General features: G+C 52.4%; 7 protein-coding genes across 8 annotated transcripts; 3 read left to right on the top strand and 4 right to left on the bottom strand.

Moving 5' to 3' along the window:
* Positions 1-193: 193 nt before the first annotated feature.
* On the bottom strand, positions 194-2,653 carry RPL16A. 2 transcript variants are annotated; one of them, XM_066122762.1, is made up of 6 exons: positions 2,544-2,653; positions 1,958-2,479; positions 1,566-1,701; positions 1,388-1,441; positions 1,067-1,325; positions 194-1,009 (listed from the first exon to the last, which is right to left on the bottom strand). In XM_066122762.1, the coding sequence occupies exons 2-6, from the start codon at positions 1,976-1,978 to the stop codon at positions 871-873; spliced, it is 609 nt and encodes a 202-aa protein (XP_065971982.1). In that variant the 5' UTR covers positions 1,979-2,479; positions 2,544-2,653; the 3' UTR covers positions 194-870. The 2 variants fall into 2 exon arrangements, with proteins under 2 accessions (XP_065971982.1, XP_007811898.1); XM_007813707.2 differs by having other exon boundaries at positions 194-1,325; positions 1,958-2,653.
* J3458_021809 (uncharacterized protein) lies at positions 2,654-4,524 on the bottom strand. The gene has a single exon (XM_007813708.2). It carries the CDS (start codon positions 3,870-3,872, stop codon positions 3,012-3,014), a length of 861 nt encoding a protein of 286 aa, XP_007811899.2. The 5' UTR covers positions 3,873-4,524; the 3' UTR covers positions 2,654-3,011.
* A 1,027-nt stretch (positions 4,525-5,551) lies between these two features.
* J3458_021810 (uncharacterized protein) lies at positions 5,552-6,523 on the top strand (the record flags this gene model as incomplete). The annotated part of the gene is made up of 3 exons (XM_007813709.2): positions 5,552-5,822; positions 5,924-6,022; positions 6,103-6,523. 3 exons carry the CDS (start codon positions 5,552-5,554, stop codon positions 6,270-6,272), a joined length of 540 nt encoding a protein of 179 aa, XP_007811900.2. The 3' UTR covers positions 6,273-6,523.
* Positions 6,489-11,480, top strand: AGL2 (Alpha-glucosidase 2). Its single transcript, XM_007813711.2, has 3 exons — positions 6,489-8,974; positions 9,024-9,630; positions 9,689-11,480. The coding sequence occupies exons 1-3, from the start codon at positions 8,770-8,772 to the stop codon at positions 11,229-11,231; spliced, it is 2,355 nt and encodes a 784-aa protein (XP_007811902.2). The 5' UTR covers positions 6,489-8,769; the 3' UTR covers positions 11,232-11,480.
* AIM18 (Altered inheritance of mitochondria protein 18 mitochondrial) lies at positions 6,638-7,795 on the bottom strand (the record flags this gene model as incomplete). Its single annotated transcript, XM_007813710.1, has 1 exon — positions 6,638-7,795. One exon carries the CDS (start codon positions 7,793-7,795, stop codon positions 6,638-6,640), a length of 1,158 nt encoding a protein of 385 aa, XP_007811901.1.
* A 1,570-nt stretch (positions 11,481-13,050) lies between the features above and the next one.
* Positions 13,051-15,531, top strand: GRR1 (SCF ubiquitin ligase complex subunit; the record flags this gene model as incomplete). The annotated part of the gene is made up of 5 exons (XM_066122763.1): positions 13,051-13,800; positions 13,888-14,106; positions 14,180-14,617; positions 14,682-14,793; positions 14,867-15,531. 5 exons carry the CDS (start codon positions 13,051-13,053, stop codon positions 15,529-15,531), a joined length of 2,184 nt encoding a protein of 727 aa, XP_065971983.1.
* Positions 15,532-16,072: 541 nt separating this feature from the next.
* On the bottom strand, positions 16,073-17,949 carry J3458_021814 (uncharacterized protein; the record flags this gene model as incomplete). Its single annotated transcript, XM_066122764.1, has 4 exons — positions 16,073-16,662; positions 16,718-17,395; positions 17,495-17,811; positions 17,866-17,949. 4 exons carry the CDS (start codon positions 17,947-17,949, stop codon positions 16,308-16,310), a joined length of 1,434 nt encoding a protein of 477 aa, XP_065971984.1. The 3' UTR covers positions 16,073-16,307.
* Positions 17,950-18,895: the final 946 nt, after the last annotated feature.

The raw sequence follows: 18,895 nt of genomic DNA on the forward strand, positions 1-18,895 counted from the left end.
TGTTTATCATGCTTTCGGGATTATATGCGTAGACTTTGAAAATGTTGGGAGAGGCTGACGAAAGCCAGCGTGGAACGAGCCCTGTTGGTGATGCACACAGCGCACGACTTGCCCACACCTCTTGTGACATCACCGAATGACCGTCAAGGCAACTGGGCCACCGATGTCGTCGAGTGAAATTAAAATACCACAATCGCAAATTCATCAATTGTCAATGCAAAACAGTACCATTCCCTTTTCTACTCCTATGGTGCAAAATGCTAGAAACCCCTTCAGCCCGGGCACGAGAGAAGAGAGTCAACATAATCCATCTTCCATGCCCTCCTCCAAGCACTCCCCCAACGTTTATCATCATGGACTCCATCTTGGAAATTTCAAGATTGGCTTCCTTGGGCTTGAAAGCACGGGAAAAAATGAAAAGCAGCGTTATTCCTCGGTCCTGCGTTTTTTGCCTTTACCCAAATGGTCAAATAAAAACACTGGCAAAAAAAAAGCCAAATGAAAGACTCCTTCCACATCAACAAGTAATTCCTCACGCAACATGTAAAATGTGTACCGTTTGGCATAAAAGAGATGCTGGAAGAATCTTTTGGTTTCTGTGCTTTATTTGTTTTGGGCATCGGTCTTTTTGGTCTTCGCATTCGACGAGCAATATTCCATGTAGAACATTTAGAACAACCATCCGCCACCTTTCCCTATAGCTTTACCATTCCCTTGCCATCACTCAGCAAATCAAGTGTAATCCGTTTGTGAACCGCCGCGCCAATCTAATGAACCGCACGAGAAACGACAAAGACAATGCGAAGTTTTTTTCCCGCCTAGACCACTGTCGTCATGGTATGGTCAGAGGGTATAGAAACATGGCTGGGTCTAGTAGCCATAAGCCGCAAGGGCCTTCGCCGTCTCGGCCTTGACAGTAGCGTTCTTCTTGGCATCGGACAGTTGTCGAGCAGCAACCTTCTTGCGCTCGTAGTAGGCAGCACCCTTGGCCTTTCTCCGCTCCTCCAATCTGTGTCTCTTGTCAGTATACCGCGCCTTGGCAATGGAAATTCCAGTGTAGACGTACCGGGCAACAACATCCTGGTACTTCCAGCCAACCTCGTGGCTCAGACGGCCGACAGTGCAGTACTTGCGGCCAGGCTGCAGGCGAAGAACACGCAGGGCCTGGGGAACGACCATCTTCTTCTTGGTGTCATAGGGGGGAGGGACACCCTCGAAGACCTTGAGGCGCTCCATGGCAGCAGCACCTCGAGCGGTCTTGTGGGGGATCATGCCACGGACGGCCTTGTAGAAGATTCGGGAGGGAGCGCGGAAGTGGAAGGGACCTAGATTTTCGATAATCAGGACGAATTGCACCACTAATTGCTCAAGAAGGGCTGAAACTCACCACCGCGGGTGGGGTTGTATCGGGTCATCTTGCGCAGATAGGCGTGGTACTTGACTGTACGATAGTTAGTCATCTCAAAACTATCTCATCGGCTTCTGTTCTGATAGATGCGACAGGCTCAACCAGCTTCGGCGAGGACGTAGAGTGTTTTTGGATTGTGCTAGGACTGTTCACGTACGCTTAGCGCGGAAGAACTCTCCCGAGATGTTGAGAGCCTCGCAGCGGACAACGACGATCTTCTGGCCGTTGAGGAGCTGCTTGGCAACAATGCTGGCAAGACGGCCCAGCAAGTGGCCCTTGCCATCGATGACAACCTAATATAAGCAGCCCAGTCAGCCTCCAAATGTCCATTCATCATGCTCCCCATGGCATCCAGCATTCGATTGAGGTGATTCCCAGAGTCTCGAAGTTTGATCGCGGTGCAACAGACACACCCATCCCGAAACCTATTCCTCCCAGTTCGCAGTCCAAGTGTGCCTGCGCATGCATCCATCATCGAGTCCCTCACCACGCCTCTCGAACTGTTCCAGGACACAGGATACACATAGTAGTGGTTGGTGTTCTACTCACAACCGGCTCGAATGACGACATCGTTACCGACTCTCCTTTTGGTGACTGAGAGAAAAGAAAGGAAGGCGACTGCTCAGACGACGACGAAGACACACAAATCCTCCAACCGAACCGGCGAGAATCTGTTGCTGTGACTGCTGTGGGTTAGTCGTCCCTGGGATGTTGATGAAGTGGTCGCGATAGTGATTGACTGGCGAGAAAATCCAAGTTCCGCTTGAGGGCTCGTTGTGATTTTGCACCAACTGACGCTAACCGAATGTGGTTAAGTGGCTTTTGGGGACAAGCGAACACCGCTCACAGAGGCGACTCTGTTTAGGGCTGCGAGACCTATTGTGCCCTTGCCGAAATTTTGCCGGCTTGCCGGCTCTGTCCAGTCAGATGACCCGTACCATCTTCTACCAAAACAGTTCAAGAGTTCGGGGCCAATCACGTCTTGAATTTTTGAGCAGAGTGGAAGTACTACCTACTTAAAGGTAGTTACAACGGGCCAGTGGAACCGGGGAAAGCCCCGAGGAACTTGGGCTCGAGGAGGTCAGTGACATAGTACATGCATCCATACACTGAGTATCGGCAGGAGCATACATACCTCAGTGCTCATTGACCAACACCCTGATACTCCGTACATTATAATAAATAACAACATCAACTTCGCCAATAAAGTCATTCATTGCGCGAAGAGAGTATTCTTGAGAATCTATCCAACGTCATGACTATAAAGGCTGCGAACGATTAACCATACATATTGAAGAAGAGCTTCCGCCACACATCACACGATCACATCACACGATCACATCACACGATCACATCACACGATCATATATCTTGCCGAAATCGACTTGATCCTACTATTACAGAAGCTCCGCAACACGCACTAATGCAAAAATCCATGCCATGCCATGCGCTTCTTTCCGCCAGCCTTGTATAATGCAATTCTGGTCCTCAAAGTCAAAAGGGTTCCCAACGCCAATCAAGTCTAACTCTCATGTCTACTCTCATGTCTGTCTTCATAAACCTGACTTCATAAAGACGAATAGCTATGAGCCGTCATGCTGCTCTAAGAAGCCTTTGCCGCATCTAAAGCTTTCAGTGTTTCTTGAACCTTCTTCACCAATTCCTTTCTTCTCGCTCTGACTTCTGGGATCCCTTCCGTGTCCACAGCATCCAGTTTCAGTAGAATAATCTGCAGAAGCGACTCGGAATACTTTCTGTGCTCATCCTCACGCTTCTTGGGGTCACTTGGCGGTGACGCAATGAAGTTGTCACAGAGAGGGAGCCAGTTCTTGGTAAATTCCTCGGACAACTCGTCGAGCTTCTTCATCGGACCGGCACCAGGAGTAGGTGAACTAGCTTCGACGTTAGATGTGCTACCACGAGGACTGCTGGCAGAGTCACCACCGGCCTTGGCCCCCTTCTTCTTGGATCGCTTCTTCTTGCGACGGCCTGACTGGTTGTCGTTGACAATGACCATTTCCTCTTCGGACGGGCTGCTCTCGTCTTGGATGTCTGGAAGAACAGCCAACAACTCGCTGTTATTTTTCACTTCGTAGTCCCGCACAGGGGCAGCCGGCTCTTTAAGCTGGCGGCCTTTGTAAAGAAGCTTGATGCGGCGAGTTGCACTCTGAGACAACTCCATCATAAGGCCGACGCGCTCCCGCACATCCTTCACACGTAGCTTTCCGTCTCCGATGGAATATGCCGGGAAATGCGCAGGGTATGTTACACCCTTATTTTTGATAAGTAGTACGTCATCCTCTGGCGGAGGACCACCGGGTCTTGTTCCGAGGTAGGAATGATCTTCCAGGTCTTGCGATGTGATGTAGCTAAAGTCTTCGTCCGTCACGGCAGGGACGCCGCCCGCCATGGAGCTGTACGGAGAGCTCTGCTCGCGGCTGAGAGACCAGCCATATCTCGACATGGTGAGAGGCAGGGCAACAAGAGCAGCGAGGCCGCTATACACAAGGCCAGGGGGGACACCCAAGGTCTCCGAAATATATTCGTTCGATCCCTGGAAGGCAGTAGAGAGGTTGACCAGCGTGCCGTTCAGGTACGAGGTCAGGTTTTGGAGGGCACCAGAGGATGCCGCGATACTCTGGCTGGAATCCACCTTGTCGTCGGTTGGTGAGGATAGCCCTATAAAGGACACCTCTTCCTTGGTTTCAACAGATGGGTCGAGTCGAGGATTGGTATGAGACTATAACGGGAGGCCTGGTATTTTTGGTAGAATGCGAAAGGTGTCTGGCACTGGCGATACTGGCGACCGCGACCGCAGTTCGTCAGTTGGCAGTGCTGGGAGCCGCTTTTTTCTTGTTGGCAGCGTGAAGTTGTTCAATGTCGGCGGCTTGGCGCGCGACTGGAGATGTTTCCTAAATGGGGCACTTCCCCGGTTGAATGGCTTTCTGCACGATTCTGAAGATTCGCTGTGCGCTGTGTAGGAGGTGATGGATGCGACGTTCCTGGAAAGAATGTTCGAATAGATGAGATCGAACCCTGGCATTAAGGTTTGGGCTGACAAGGGGGGAGGATGAGGAGGCTTGAGCTAGGGTCCAAAGTCAGGTGATGACAAGCGGTCAGCAGCACGTAAGGCTGGAGGTAGAAACGCTCAATGCACCAAAAAGACTTTGTAAGGCTATGAGAAAGTGCATACAAAATGTACTAGCTATGCCCCAAAAGGCACTTCTACTATGATATGAGTGAGATGACTTGCAGTGATGGTTTGTTTTGTTTCAACATCTGTCGGATAGCGGCGGCTACTACGGAGTAGTTATCCTGTATTCTAGTCTCCCCATACCCCGTACTCGGGGAAAAACCACAATGTCTCGGAGAGTTGCCGAGCCCATTATACTTTGTAGAAGCTTTTGACACGAAATACATGATTACTCCTTCAATATGGCAATGGTTTAGGGGGAGGATGAGGTCATGGCAGTTGTCAATGGTTGTGATCTGGTGTACTCTCGTGCGACAAACGTCATTGTTGGGTAGAGTGGAGAGACAAGCAAGTATTTCCATGACTGAATAAACCCCTCCGCCATGTGTTCTCTTCCATGATTCGTGACGTATTGACGTATGCTTACGGGGTGACGGCAGAGATGAAATTATCATGCAAATCGGTCAGAACGATGGGCGATACTAAGGCGGAAGCTTGTGTAGTGATACGTCACATCATGGGAGACCTAAACGACTATTGATTCACACGCTGAATCTGATCATGACCACTGTAGTAAATTCTCGTTCCTCTAGGTCACAGCGTGCTGCTCTCCGAGCGTTCCCTTAAAGCACCCGTTCATCATTGCTGGATCATAGAATTTTGGAATCTTCACCGAGATTGCAGTGACAGCTTCTCACCCGGGTGCGTGTCAATTGGTCACTTCAATGTTGCTAATTCTGCAAAGGCCACCAACCGGCACCGCCCAGGTCCAGTCTCACTGCATGTCCGACAGCACATCCTAAAGAACATTTTAAACCGAAGAACACCAAATTCCAGCCACACTCGACGGCATTGCATCATCGGTCCATCGCCCCCAAGCGCCCCACCCGTCACTCCTAGCGTCAACCATTTACCAATCCCATCGCCGCGTATTCCATCTCGTACATCAAATGGCCGGTCCTGACAAATCTCTCGACGTCCCTGAGTTGCCCCTCTCCCCTCTTGTACCACAGCTTTTTCAGATCCGGGTCCCGCCCGTCACCAGCAGTTATATAGTCCATTTCCACTCTCGCGCATCCCTGCAATTCACCTTGCAGCAACAACATCTCATGTTCAACATTTTTCGATCCTTCTTCTCTACGTCCGCAGCACGCCGCAGTCCCGCAGCCATGGCCCAAGCAAGCACCAAGGTCCAGAAGCTCATTGACGAGAACGCCGTCGGTAAGTTTTCCTCATCTAGGCCAACACACTTGGCGCCCGTCGCAACCGCAAACAACCGCGTTACAGTATATAGACTCGGGTCGCTGACGTGTTTTCGACAGTCGTCTTCTCCAAGTCCTATTGCCCGTACTGCCGCGACACCAAGGAAACCCTCAAGAAGCTCGGCGCCGAGTTCAAGGCTCTCGAGCTTGACCAGATCAGTACGTCGTTGTGCCGCCGCCGCCCCCTCTTTCCCCAATTTCTTCTATAGACAGGAAAAACTAACAAAGGTGCCTTGCAGCCGACGGCGCCGCCTTGCAAGATGCCCTCGAGGATATCACCGGCCAGCGCACCGTTCCCAACGTCCACATCAACCAAAAGCACATTGGCGGCAACTCTGACGTCCAGAGCCTCAACAACTCCGGCAAGCTGGAGGGGTTGTTGAAGGACTGTGGCGCGCTCAAGGCGTAAGAAAGAGCCATTTGGATTTCGAAATTGTGTTCCTTTTCTGCTCAAAATCATAAAAAAATATATACATAGAAACAAGACAACGGCTGATTTGTCTCGGGTTTTGTCCAATCTATTCAGAGCGAGGCTTTGATAGACGCTAGACGCATAGATCTGCAACCCGACATCTGTACGGATTATGACAATATCTTTTTGTTTCAGAGACGTTTCTGTTTTGATGACTCAATGACGTGTGGAATAATACTACATTGGCCATTTCGCCCGAGTGGATATCAACTGTTTTTCATAGCACGATGTAGTTGTGCGTCTAGTACACAAGTGACCTTTCATCTCGTATGCCCTCCAGTGACCGCCCGTCAGGACGACGTCTACAAAATCTGTGTAGCAACGGTGCCAACGGGTCGCTCTACAAACTCCATAATTCCCTCGATGATATTATCCCGAGCTCCCTCAGAGGCAACCTTGTCCCCTGCCAGGTAATTCAACCACAGCAGCCTGGACAGTCTCTCCTCAGAGATGGTGCCCATCAAGCTCCTACCAGTTTGCTGCTTATGACCCCCTTCACCATACAGGACCGCCAATGTGCCGTTCGCGTCGCGCGACAACAAGAGCTCCTTCCTCTTTGGAACCTGCCCGCGGTTAAACAACATCTTGAATTCTTTCATGGCTGCACCAAACGCCTCGTCGCCATAAGCATTGTCGCGCCCGGAGCGAGCCTGAATAGCTCGTACGAATCCATCTCTCAAATGGTGGAAGTCGGTATCGCGGACGGGCACAATCCGAAACGCCGTGCGGCACCCGGCTTCCCGCAGGATGGAATCCCAGGTTTGTTCGCCCTCGGCGGCATCGCGGAGCGCTTTGCGCAGGGCGTCCTTTTCAGACGGAATCAGCGTGGTGGCGAGAGGGTTGATCTTCTTGACGAGGTAATGCTGCAAGCGCTCGATGTCTTGCGTGGCGACGTAGAACCCCACCAGGTAGACCTGGATACCAATGAATGTAACTGTCCTCATGCCCAGTCCAACAAGTGTGTACTCCACGCCGGCATTATTCGACACGGATGCCGCTACAGGTCCGTCTGCGGTTGAAGCGCCCGGAAGGTCGAGGTCCATGGTGCGAGGAAACGCCGGAACAACGCTGTATCCGGTGGGAACAATCTCCCTCCCTTCTTCGTCATGGAGAACAACCTTGCGTTTCTCGCCGGCCTCCGTCTTGAACGCCTCGGTCGGGATGGGGGCGTCGCATTTCACTGCGATTTTGTCCTTTTCACTTTGGACGTCGAGCGCCTTCTTCAGCTTCCATGCCGTGTAGATGAAGGACATGATTCCGGCAATGGCGCCGGCGGCCAGGAAAGCGGTGCGGTTCCTTTCATAGTCGCGGCGTTTGTTATTGAGCTTGTTGAGGTCGAAGTCTTGGGTGGCGCGGGTAGATGCTCTCTGTGAGAGAAGGGCGCGGCTGGTGGTCGGCGGGAGGGCTGGACGGGCTGATGCGCGGGCGACTGGCCGGGCGAGCCGTGATGGGCGAAGCATTGCGGATGGACTATGATGTTGGTGATGAATCGAGCAGTCGAGTTAGCACTGCGGACGGGCCATGAGGTGGCTACGGGCTGTGGTCTGGACGCAATAAGAGTTGTTGCGTGATGAGGGAGAAATTTGTGACGTAGTGGTTCGATTGGTGGGACTGGCCAATTGACTTGGAGCTGGTGGCTTGATTGAGCGCTGGGGGCTCTCTTGGCGTCATTACACAAGCTATTTTACATTCAAATGACAGCAACTGGCTCAATATACAGTGCACGATGGGCTCCCATGGTTTCGTATCCCTTATTGTGCAGTTTCGTGGGCACTGGGTGCTCCGCCAGCTCGACAGACTCTGGCTGGCCGCAGAGGTGTCGTGGCGAGCGAAGCGTTACACCCACCGAAGCTATCGACCTGACCATCCTCCATTACGCCGACAAGCCTCCGTCCACGGATTGACAGCATTGAAGCGCGCAAATAGGAGTCAACTCCGACCAGCTCCAAAACCACCGACGGAAGTGCAGAGTCGTCGCAGAAGCCCAAAATGCCGAATTCATATCGAGGACAGCGGAGTGGCTCCCCGCATGAGCCTCGCAGCCAATCAAAGCTTTTCAAATCCGCCTTCCGCAGATCTTGGCTTGCATCTGAAGCGGAGTCAACTGGTGGCACCTGGGGCATTCTAAGTTACCCCATACACTTCTCTCACCAGTTTCCCCGGAGTCCGGGCCGACCAAGAGCCACTTACTTATACGACGACGGTATCGGTGATGCTGGATTCATACCAGCGTGTAGCTGAGCACGGTGCTTATTCGTTGGAGTAGCCACTTGACCTGCATCTAGCCAAAAGACGGCCGAATTTAGCCACCAAAATATCCTCGCCGGACGAGACCCTAGTGAGGACGATGCGGAGAATTCTTGGTCTTGGTTTCCCCCGCTGCCGGCGCTGAGCATAGAAAATGACAGTCAGGTGAGGACCTGCGTAGTATATAATGTCTACACTCTGCCTCGACTTTGGCCCCAGATTTGTGTCTGTGTTATCTTGTACGGCTTCCCATGAAAAGGCCCATACCCAACTACAGTTAGTGGTGGCAGAAGCAATCATGGGACAAGTGCCGGCTCTTTGTAGGTTGACTGTCTTGCTCCTGGTCGCTGGCATGGCGTCGGCTGCGAGTGCTCAGGGTGGTTCCCAAAAACGTAGGTTCCCGCAGCTCGTTCTCGGACCAGAAGCTGATGATGCCTGTAGCAATCGAGGTTGACGGAACTACCTTCGCCCTCAATGGTGACAATGTTTCATATCGTTTTCATGTTGACACTACCACGGGAGACCTGATTGGAGACCATTTTGGTGGACCGGTCGAGAGCGACACCATTGAGGCTGAAATTGGACCCGTTCAAGGCTGGGTTGATATGATCGGCCGCGTGCGGCGAGAGCTGCCTGACCTTGGCCGGGGCGATTTCCGAACGCCTGCGGTGCAGATTCGGCAATCAGAGGGGTATACGGTCAGTGATTTCCAGTATCAGGGGCATACGGTTCTTGAGGGAAAACCTGCGCTCAACGGCCTGCCGTCCACCTTTGGGAAAGACGAGGACGTTTCCACGCTGGTCGTACACCTGTATGACAATTACAGCTCTGTGGCAGCAGATCTCGGTTATTCAATCTTCCCCAAATATGACGCCATTGTTCGCAGTGTCAACATCACGAACAGCGGCGAAGGCAACATCACCATCGAGAAACTGGCAAGCTTCAGCGTTGATCTGCCGTGGGGCGACTACGATATGCTGGAGCTCAAGGGCGATTGGGCTCGAGAGGGTATGAGGATCCGTCGAAAGATCGATTTTGGCATCCAGGGGTGAGAAGGACTCTAGCCGAGAATCCCTTTGTTTTGTATGCTGACATGTCCTGGGTAGCTTTGGCAGTACAACCGGATACTCGTCTCACTTATACAATCCTTTCCTCTCGGTGGTTTCTGGAGCTACCACTGAGTCTCACGGTGAAGCGTATGGATTTTCTCTAGTTTACACTGGATCATTTTCTGCCGAGGTTGAAAAGAGCTCCCAGGGCCTTACAAGGGCCATGCTTGGATTTAACCCATCCCAGCTTGCATGGCCACTTGGACCCGGCGAGTCACTGCAGTCTCCTGAATGCGTTGCGATATTCTCAAGCACCGGTATCGGCGGCATGTCACGCAAACTGCATAGCCTCTATCGTCAACACCTGATGAAGAGCAAGTACGCTACCGAGACACGTCCTGTTCTCCTGAATAGCTGGGAGGGCCTTGGGTTCAACTACAACGCCAGCACGATTTATCGACTTGCACAGCAGAGCGCTGAGCTCGGGGCCAAGCTCTTCGTGTTGGATGACGGCTGGTTTGGCGTAAAGCATCCTCGCATATCTGATAATGCCGGGCTCGGAGACTGGGAAGTCAACCCCAAGCGGTTCCCCGATGGACTTGAGGCGTTGGTTGACAAGGTCACCGCACTACCTGTTGGCAACTCGTCTACAAAGCTCAGATTCGGCCTGTGGTTTGAGCCTGAAATGGTGAACCCAGACTCAAGTCTGTATGAAGAACATCCCGATTGGGCTCTTCACGCTGGCAAATACCCTCGCTCGTTAACAAGGAACCAACTGGTGCTTAATGTGGCGTTGCCCAAAGTTCAAGATTTTATTGTCGACGCGGTGTCCAATATCCTCAAGAGCTCTAATATTGCCTATGTCAAGTGGGACAACAATCGTGGCATCCACGAAACACCGACGCCACACACCGACCATCAGTATATGCTTGGGCTGTACAAGGTCTTTGCCAGGCTCACAGAACGGTTCCCGGATGTGATCTGGGAAGGCTGCGCTTCAGGAGGAGGAAGATTTGATCCCGGCGTGCTTCAATACTTCCCGCAGATCTGGACTTCTGACGACACTGACGCAGTAGAGCGCATTTATATTCAGTTCGGGACCTCACTGGTGTATCCGCCATCCGCCATGGGAGCACATGTATCTGCGACGCCAAACAGCCAAAGCGGACGAAACGAAACAATCGAGTTTAGAGCCCATGTCGCCATGATGGGTGGTTCATTCGGTCTCGAGCTGGATCCGTCACACATGCCAGAGCAGGACAAGGCCAAGGTTCCAGACCTCATAAAGCTTGCTGAGAAGGTAAATCCCATTGTTGTCAAAGGGGACATGTGGCGTCTTCGTCTACCGGAAGAATCTGACTATCCTGCGGCATTATTCATCTCTGAGGACGGGGAACAAGCTGTACTATTCTACTTTCAACTCAAACCCACCATTAACAACTATTGGCCGGTGGTGCGTCTCCAAGGACTGGACGCCAAAGCCATGTACAAGGTAGATGGCGTTCAAACGGTGTCCGGTGCAACTCTCATGAATCGAGGCGTCTCGTACAATTTTGAGGCCGGATATTCGAGCAAAGTTGTGTTTTTTGAAAAGCAATAAGAACGGTAGATGTTGAGTTCATAGTAAAAGACGATACCTGCTGAACAGCCTGGAAGAACTTTGCATGTAGTCAGTGTTCCTCAGCGAGGAATACGAGATCTAATTCCAAAAAAGTCCCGTGAGGTAGATTATTAGTGATAACACAGGGCTTTTATTCTACAACGCCAAATGCGCGATCCCTACACCATTGATGCTTATGACCTGTGCTACGGGGCGAGAAGGGGTTGCTGCGGTCTTGCGTGAATCAACATCATGGCAACCACTGATAAAGCAGTGACTAGAGTAGTAGTGAATGGCGTGTTCCAGCAAGCGTAGATGAGAATTTCAAGTCGCAAAGATCACGTCAGGGTGTCACGTGCTGATGCCGTGTGACATTCTGGGGGAGCAGCTGAATGGTAGCCTTTGTTCGAAAAGTTGGTCAGCATGGTGGCTAGAAAGAGCGGAGTGTCAGAGCTCCTAACGGGGGAAATGTTCGAAAAGCCACAAACCTTGGTGTCTCATGAGCCATGACGGTTTAGCATAACTGGCATGTCCGTGCTGGTGTCAAGGCCAGGGGCATAGTGGGATCTGAATATTGAAGGCTCGTGGCAATGCCCGTGCGAAGGCGCCGCTACCAGGAATAACGCTAAAATGGAACAATCAGTCTTTATTTGGACGGGCACTTGGATCGGGGAGCCGGGTATGGAGTCGCCGCTGGTTGATGAAACAGCATGTAATCAAGACTACGTTGGCTGTTCATTTTGCTGAGACGGTACGGAGCAGGGCTACTCGATACTCGGAAAGGAGCCGTCGGCCTCATCAACAGAGGAGAGGATGAATGGCTGGTTGATCTCGAGACAGCCGTTCTCCAACTCGTGATGGCGGTTGCGGCATTCATTGTCTGCATGTCAAGACGTCTGTTGATGGCATGGGCAAACCCTGGATGCACCCTACTACATGTACAGTCTAGGGACTACCTACGGAGTACTCCGTAGTAGTTAGGTACTCCGTACTAGTAGCATGACCAGTGCCCTGCGCCAGTTTCGAAACCGTAAACCGTCTGGTCGATGACCACTGAGTCCCGCCGGATTTCCCGCTGGGTCTCGGCTGCGTTCCAGCGCCACGACGCTGCGGCTCGCGGGTGACGTGCACCATCAACGCCTGGCCGTCAAGCCGCTGACCACCCAGCACTCCATGTCCGGTCGCCTCGTGTTTGGTCGCCTCCAACTCTGCCGGCTTCCAACACCTCCCAAGGGAAGAGACCGAGAGATCTGCAAGCACCACCCGTGATCGCTTTGACGGGTCCGCTGGTGCCTGCTGTTCAAATACCATTTGAAAATCGAAGCAACATCAACTGGTTATTCCGTATAGTCATCGCTGACTCAAGTGCTGTGACACACCTGCACGTTGACTTGTGCGAGCTTTCAAGTAGTTATTTGACATTGATCGAGAGCGACTTGACCGAAGCGCTGCAGCCCCAGTCTTGGCCGTTTGAAGGTTCTGGCGTGTCTGGCGCCCCCCCCAACTTTACCCCCAACTGGTCTTGTCAACGGGCTTCTTCTCTTCCTTGTCTCCCATCTCCTTCACCACCTCCCGCACCGCCTGCTGCATCGCCGTGCCGCCAAGCCGATTACATCAACGCATCGATCCGACCGCAACCTCCGCAGCCGTCGGCCTCTCGTCAGGCCCAGGCTGTGTGTCCCGGCTGTCTGCGCCTCATCTTGATTCCTGGCTACCCAACTGCTCGAGGGAGGCTGACTGGGCGCCTTCAGCTTCACCCTGCCCCGCAGCTACAAAGCAGCCAGGCATCAGGGGAAGGCTTCGCATTTCCACCATCGCCATGATTCCCTCGGCCGCGCCCGCCAACATGATGGCTACCAGGGCCGGCGCTGTCCCCGATGAACAGGACGACTCCCGCTCGTCGTCATCTACTGCCTCACCCGTTCCTGCCGACAACGAAGAGTCCGATTTCTTTCTTGGCGCCAACGACTCCGAGTCATCCTTGGGCGTCCCCAACTTCCAGGACATGCAGGTCGAGGACTCCTGCTGGCCGCCCATCAACAGGCTACCCAACGAGATCCTCATCAGCATCTTCGCCAAGCTCGGCGCCACATCAGACCTGTATCACTGTATGCTCGTATCCAAGCGATGGGCTCGCAACGCCGTTGATCTGTTGTGGCACCGCCCTGCCTGCACCAACTGGAGAAATCACAGCAGCATCTGCCAGACCCTGGGTCTTGAGCGCCCTTTCTTTAGCTACCGCGACTTCATAAAGCGATTGAACCTCGCCGCCCTTGCTGACAAGGTCAACGATGGAAGCGTCTTGCCCTTGGCCGCCTGCACCAGGGTCGAGAGGTTGACGCTGACAAACTGCCGGGGCTTGACCGACTCTGGTCTGATCGCTCTGGTTGAGAATAGCCCGTCGCTGCTGGCTTTGGATATTTCCAACGACAAGAACATCACTGAGCAGTCTATCAATACTATTGCCCAAAACTGCAAGAGGCTCCAAGGCCTCAACATCTCCGGCTGTGACGGCATCTCCAATGAGAGTATGATTAACCTTGCGCAAAGCTGTAAATACATCAAAAGAGTATGCCATGATCCCACACAACGTCACTTACTGCTCTGGAAGCCGTCGTTGGCTAACGTTATGATTTCTTTCTCTTCTTCTTTCTAGCTGAAACTAAACGAATGTGTACAACTTCGCGACAATGCTATTCTCGCCTTTGCGGAACTATGCCCCAACATTCTCGAAATCGATCTCCACCAATGTATGCATATTGGCAACGCTCCAGTTACGTCCCTCTTATTCAGAGGAACCTGCTTGCGAGAGCTCCGGCTTGCCAGCTGCGAGCTCATCGACGATGGTGCATTTTTAAATCTTCCCGACAAGCGAGTGCGGACCTATGAACATCTCCGAATCCTCGACTTGACTTCCTGCACACGCCTTACTGATGCCAGCCGTGGAGAAAATTATCGATGTTGCCCCTCGCCTTCGCAACTTGGTCCTTGCCAAGTGCCGCAATATTACGGATGCCGCCGTACACGCCATCTCGAGGCTTGGCAAGAACCTTCACTACGTCCATTTAGGCCATTGCGGCCAAATTACTGACGAGGGTGTCAAGAAGCTCGTACAGAGTTGCAATCGTATAAGATATATCGATTTGGGTTGTTGCACAAACTTGACGGACGACTCCGTAAAGCGATTAGCGTTGCTCCCAAAACTAAAGAGAATTGGTCTTGTGAAGTGCAGTTCCATCACCGATGAATCCGTCTTTGCGTTGGCTGAAGCGGCTTATCGGCCCAGAGTACGGAGAGATGCTAGCGGCGTGTTTATCGGAGGGGAATACTACACACCTAGCCTGGAGCGAGTCCATCTGAGCTATTGTATTAATTTGACACTAAAGGTGAGTCTTTTTCATGCTTATGATCTTTTGCATTCCACTCATTTTCAGTTCTAACAAAGGCCAGAGTATTATGAGGCTGCTCAACTCATGCCCGAGACTCACTCACCTTAGTTTGACTGGCGTTGCTGCTTTTCAACGGGATGATTTCCAAGCGTACTGCAGAGTTGCGCCGGCTGGTAAGTGTACAGAATTTGGTCGTGGTAGACTTTTTTGCTCTTCTTTTATTTTGATCCTAACATTCGGAAATAGAATTTACTCAGCACCAGCGCGACGTCTTTTGTGTCTTTTCCGGCAGTATGGTCTCCCAGTTCCGTGACTTCCTCAACACCTCATCGCAATTCGCAGAGCTCCGTGAAAGCCTGCCATACCGGCCCGGGGGCAGTCGGATCAGGGGTGCGGCTGCTAGACGTTCACAAGCTATGGCCAACTATCTCAACGCCGCTGAAGGCGAAGGCTTTGACGACGAAATGCCTGATGAAGAGAATGACTTTGAGGGCCTCGAAGGAACCGACATGGCGGTTGACCCAGCGGCTCAGAATCCACCGCATATTCCTGCTGCACTTGCGTCTTCCGCGCCATCGATTCCAGTACCACCACCGCCGCCGCCTGCACCTGGAATCATGCAGTATCCTTTTGCTTCGGCTAGTCATGCTCACCCGGCGATTCCAAGTTTGGAACAGCAGTACGCGGCTTTAGTGGGACCCTTGGCATTTTCTAGCTTCATCACCAACGAATCAGCGACTGGTAACCCACCACTTAGCGCTAATGGGCGGGCACAGGCAAGTATAGCCAATTTGACGTCGCACCCAATTCCTCAACGGGCGAGAACATCCTCTGCAAGTGGTCTTGCGAATGGGATTGGAGCTAGCACAGCTCCTCTGCACCAGCAACCTCCAGATGACGAGGAGCAATGATTCACTATTTTAGCAGTTTGAATGACATGGGTCTTTGCGGAAAAGGTGGCAGCAAAAAACACTGTGTTTTTCACTTGAAAAGTAGATTTTTGGCCAAACCCGAACAAGAGGAGGGAACATCCCCAATCATTTGAACGAGCAGACATTAGTCATCCACCAGTCAACTATAATTAACTTAAGAATGGCGACGCGAGGATCCGACAGAGGCATCATTTCTTTTCCAGCTGCACAAGCGGAGTTCATTGCGTTTCTTGGGAGGGACGAATGTTATGAATACAACGACTCAGGTATACCACATGGTTAAAATTGGCTTTATGAAGGAGCGACGCTGTAGTTGAGGATCGATGTAGGAACTAGAGCATTTGCATCGGCGCTGTTGAATTAAAATGAATTATTTTACACTGTCAACCGAAATTTCATCTACATCTCGAGCTAGACGTATATTAACGCTCACAGGGCCGAAATAGAATGGATACTAGACCGCATTTCTAGCTGACTTTTGCTGAGTCCCTTGACATTGATGGAAACCAGTAGACTTGTCGTTATTTGTCACATCAAGTAGTTGGCTACTGGCTACTATTATTGGTTCTGCCGGGCCGGTCCGTGTCTCCACATTTTGAGTAGCAATCATTGGCCGTCATTTACAAAGGACCTTTGGCAGAGTATCAACTTCAAGCATGATTGTTCTCTCTAAATGGTATCAATGCAGGCTATCCAAAGAAACAAAAACGAACACTCTGACATCATTTTCCGAAATCCCAACATATAAACGATCTTCAAAGTGCCGCGGACTGTTTAGACAATCTCGGAGTAGTCTTCTCGTGGGTAGAACTGCTAGACGACATGGATCCGAGAGAGGAGGAGTCCGCTACGTGACGCGTCAACTCGACGTAGTCGTAGGCAAATTCGCCAAGTTGAGCGTCGTCGATGCCGACGTCTTCCTCGGCAGCAGAGACGCGGAGACTCAAGCCGGGGACGAGGTTCATGAGGAACAGGATGATGCAGGTCAGTACAAAGGACCAGCCAAACGCCGCACAAATGCCGGCGAGCTGGTAGCCCAGCTGGACCCAGTTGTGTTCGATCCAGCCGATAGGAGAGTACGTGGTGCCGTCGAGGCCAGCAATATACGACCTATAAGATGCGTTTTAGTGACGAGGGGAAGAGGCGCAGGTCAAGAGCGACTTACGCTCCAAAAATGCCGGTGAGGACGTTGCCGACCATGCCGCCGATGCCGTGGACGGCAAAGATGTCGAGGGCGTCGTCGACGCCCGTCAGGAACTTGAGCTTGGTGGCAAAGTTGCAGCAGGCGCCGCCGCAGACGCCGATGATGACGGCGCCCCAGGGGGCGACGAAGCCCGCGGCGGGCGTGATGGCGACGAGGCCCGAGATGGCGCCGGAGCAGAAGCCAATGGTGCTCCACTTCCTCTCGAGGCGGTAGTCGAGCAGGACCCAGACGATGCCGCCGCACGAGGCGGCCAGGTTGGACACGTAGCAGGCCATGACGGCGCGGAGGTTCATGGCCAGCGCGGAGCCGCCGTTGAACCCGAACCAGCCCACCCAGAGGAAGACGGTGCCGAGGACGACGTTGGTCACGCTGTGAGGGCGGTAGGGGAGGCCCTGCGTCCTGGAGTAGCCCGTCCGCTTGCCGAGCATGACGCTGTACGCGAGCGCGCAGGTGCCCGAGGCGATGTGCACCGGGCCGCCGCCCGCGAAGTCGTACGCCGGCAGCTTGTACAGCCAGCCGTTTGCGTTCCACGTCCAGTAGGCGATGGGGTCGTACACGACGGTCGACCAGATGAAGATGAAGATGATGGCGGGCAGCATGCGGCCGCGGTCGGCAACGGCGCCGATGGCAAGGGCTGGTCTGTTTTATTTTGCGGGAGACTTGGTGTCAGGAGAGGCTCTGCTGCGGTTTTGAAAACGGTCTTGCATTGTCTTCTTGGGGGGGGGGGGAGAAACTCACGTAATGGCTGCAAACATTCCCTGGTACAGGCAGAAGAGGATGTCGGGGAGGAAAGAGGAGCCGTTTGGCTGGGCGAGTGTCTTCATGAGGCCGAACTGAGTGAGGTCGCCGAAGAAGGCGTTTCCGGTCCGCGAGAAGGTCAACGAGTATCCCCAGAAGAACCACTGGAACCCGATGACGGCGACGGAGAGCATGGATAGGAGGACGAGCTGGAGAGCCGACTTTCTTCGCGCGAGGCCGCTGTAGAAGAAGCCCACGCCGGGGATCATGAGCAGCACCAGGACCGACGATATGGTTAGGAAGGCTAGGTTGCCCGTCTATATGGCATGTTAGACTGGGAACTCCCCATTGCGAGATATGTATGAACTAACGTCGTAGAAAATGTTAAGGTCATGGACGTTGGTCGAGTACCCGGCATCGGCAGTGCCGGTTGTTCCATTGTATTCGGCCACCATGTTGACCGTCTTGCAACCGCGTTCACGTTCAACGCGACTAGTTTACAAAAGAAAAGGAAAACGTGGGTTCTGATGGAAGGGAAGAGAGTCTCAGGAAACAGGAATACGGAGATTGGCAGGGTTGTCAGATTATATCTTCACCCATTTCCGCGCATGGACACCCCCCCTGCATTGCTACGCCTTCTAGACCTCATGACACGAGGACAAAGAAAACAGACTGGATCATTAGGGCTCAGAGGGCATATTATTTTGCAATAAACTGACTATTCAGGGTAGATAGCCTGTCATGCCAAGTTCAGCGTCGGATCCCGTCGGAGAATATGCAGGGGCGGAGCCTTGAGAAACGAACAGACCAGCCCACATGAGACGATGTCGGTGTTCATTAGGCATCAAACTCAGCTCGCCTCAGTTGGAGTTTCTGTTGATGGTCAAGAAGTGGCGCGTGATGTCTTATCAGGACGACTTTGGGGGCGCGCCAATCGGCCACACACAACAGCCACGTTCTTACAACATGAGTCGGCCAGGTCCTCCCTTGATAAGAGCTGGCTATTCTATATACGTCTCATATATGTTGTAGAATGAGCCAACAAATATTAGCTCGGGCACATGTCAGCCTTCGTGTAGCCGATGTGGCGTACAGTCTTCTCCCTAACCGACGTAAAAGCACCTTTCTTTAAAGTACAAAAATGCGTCTTTTTCAATACGATTGCGGTCGCCCTAACTGCCTAAATTTGTTCGAGACATACTGTAGTTGGCAAAGAGCATTGAGGACTTGGCCATGTGCCTGAGCTCCGGAACAAGTAAATGAAGAACGAGGCGCAGCAGCAGTGGGTATTGTGAATGCAGAGCACCGACATCTTTGAATCTATGGGACGGCAGAGAGGTATGTAGAGATAATGCAGCAGTTTATTGTACGTCAGGCTTTTCCTGTAGGAGCTCATCTTAC

Source organism: Metarhizium acridum (genome assembly GCF_019434415.1).
Source record: "Metarhizium acridum strain ARSEF 324 chromosome Unknown scaffold_587, whole genome shotgun sequence".
Taxonomy (NCBI): domain Eukaryota; kingdom Fungi; phylum Ascomycota; class Sordariomycetes; order Hypocreales; family Clavicipitaceae; genus Metarhizium; species Metarhizium acridum.

Excerpts from the sequence above, each read along its gene's own strand:
- RPL16A (XM_007813707.2), bottom strand. The coding sequence starts at position 1,978 with ATGTCGTCATTCGAGCCGGTT. Across the intron at positions 1,702-1,957 it reads TGTCGTCATTCGAGCCGGTT|GTTGTCATCGATGGCAAGGG; the intron begins GTGAGTAGAACA and ends TGCTTATATTAG. Across the intron at positions 1,326-1,387 it reads ATACAACCCCACCCGCGGTG|GTCCCTTCCACTTCCGCGCT; the intron begins GTGAGTTTCAGC and ends TCGAAAATCTAG.
- J3458_021809 (XM_007813708.2), bottom strand. The coding sequence starts at position 3,872 with ATGTCGAGATATGGCTGGTCTCTCAGCCGCGAGCAGAGCTCTCCGTAC.
- AGL2 (XM_007813711.2), top strand. The coding sequence starts at position 8,770 with ATGTCTACACTCTGCCTCGACTTTGGCCCCAGATTTGTGTCTGTGTTA. Across the intron at positions 8,975-9,023 it reads TCAGGGTGGTTCCCAAAAAC|CAATCGAGGTTGACGGAACT; the intron begins GTAGGTTCCCGC and ends TGATGCCTGTAG. Across the intron at positions 9,631-9,688 it reads ATCGATTTTGGCATCCAGGG|CTTTGGCAGTACAACCGGAT; the intron begins GTGAGAAGGACT and ends TGTCCTGGGTAG.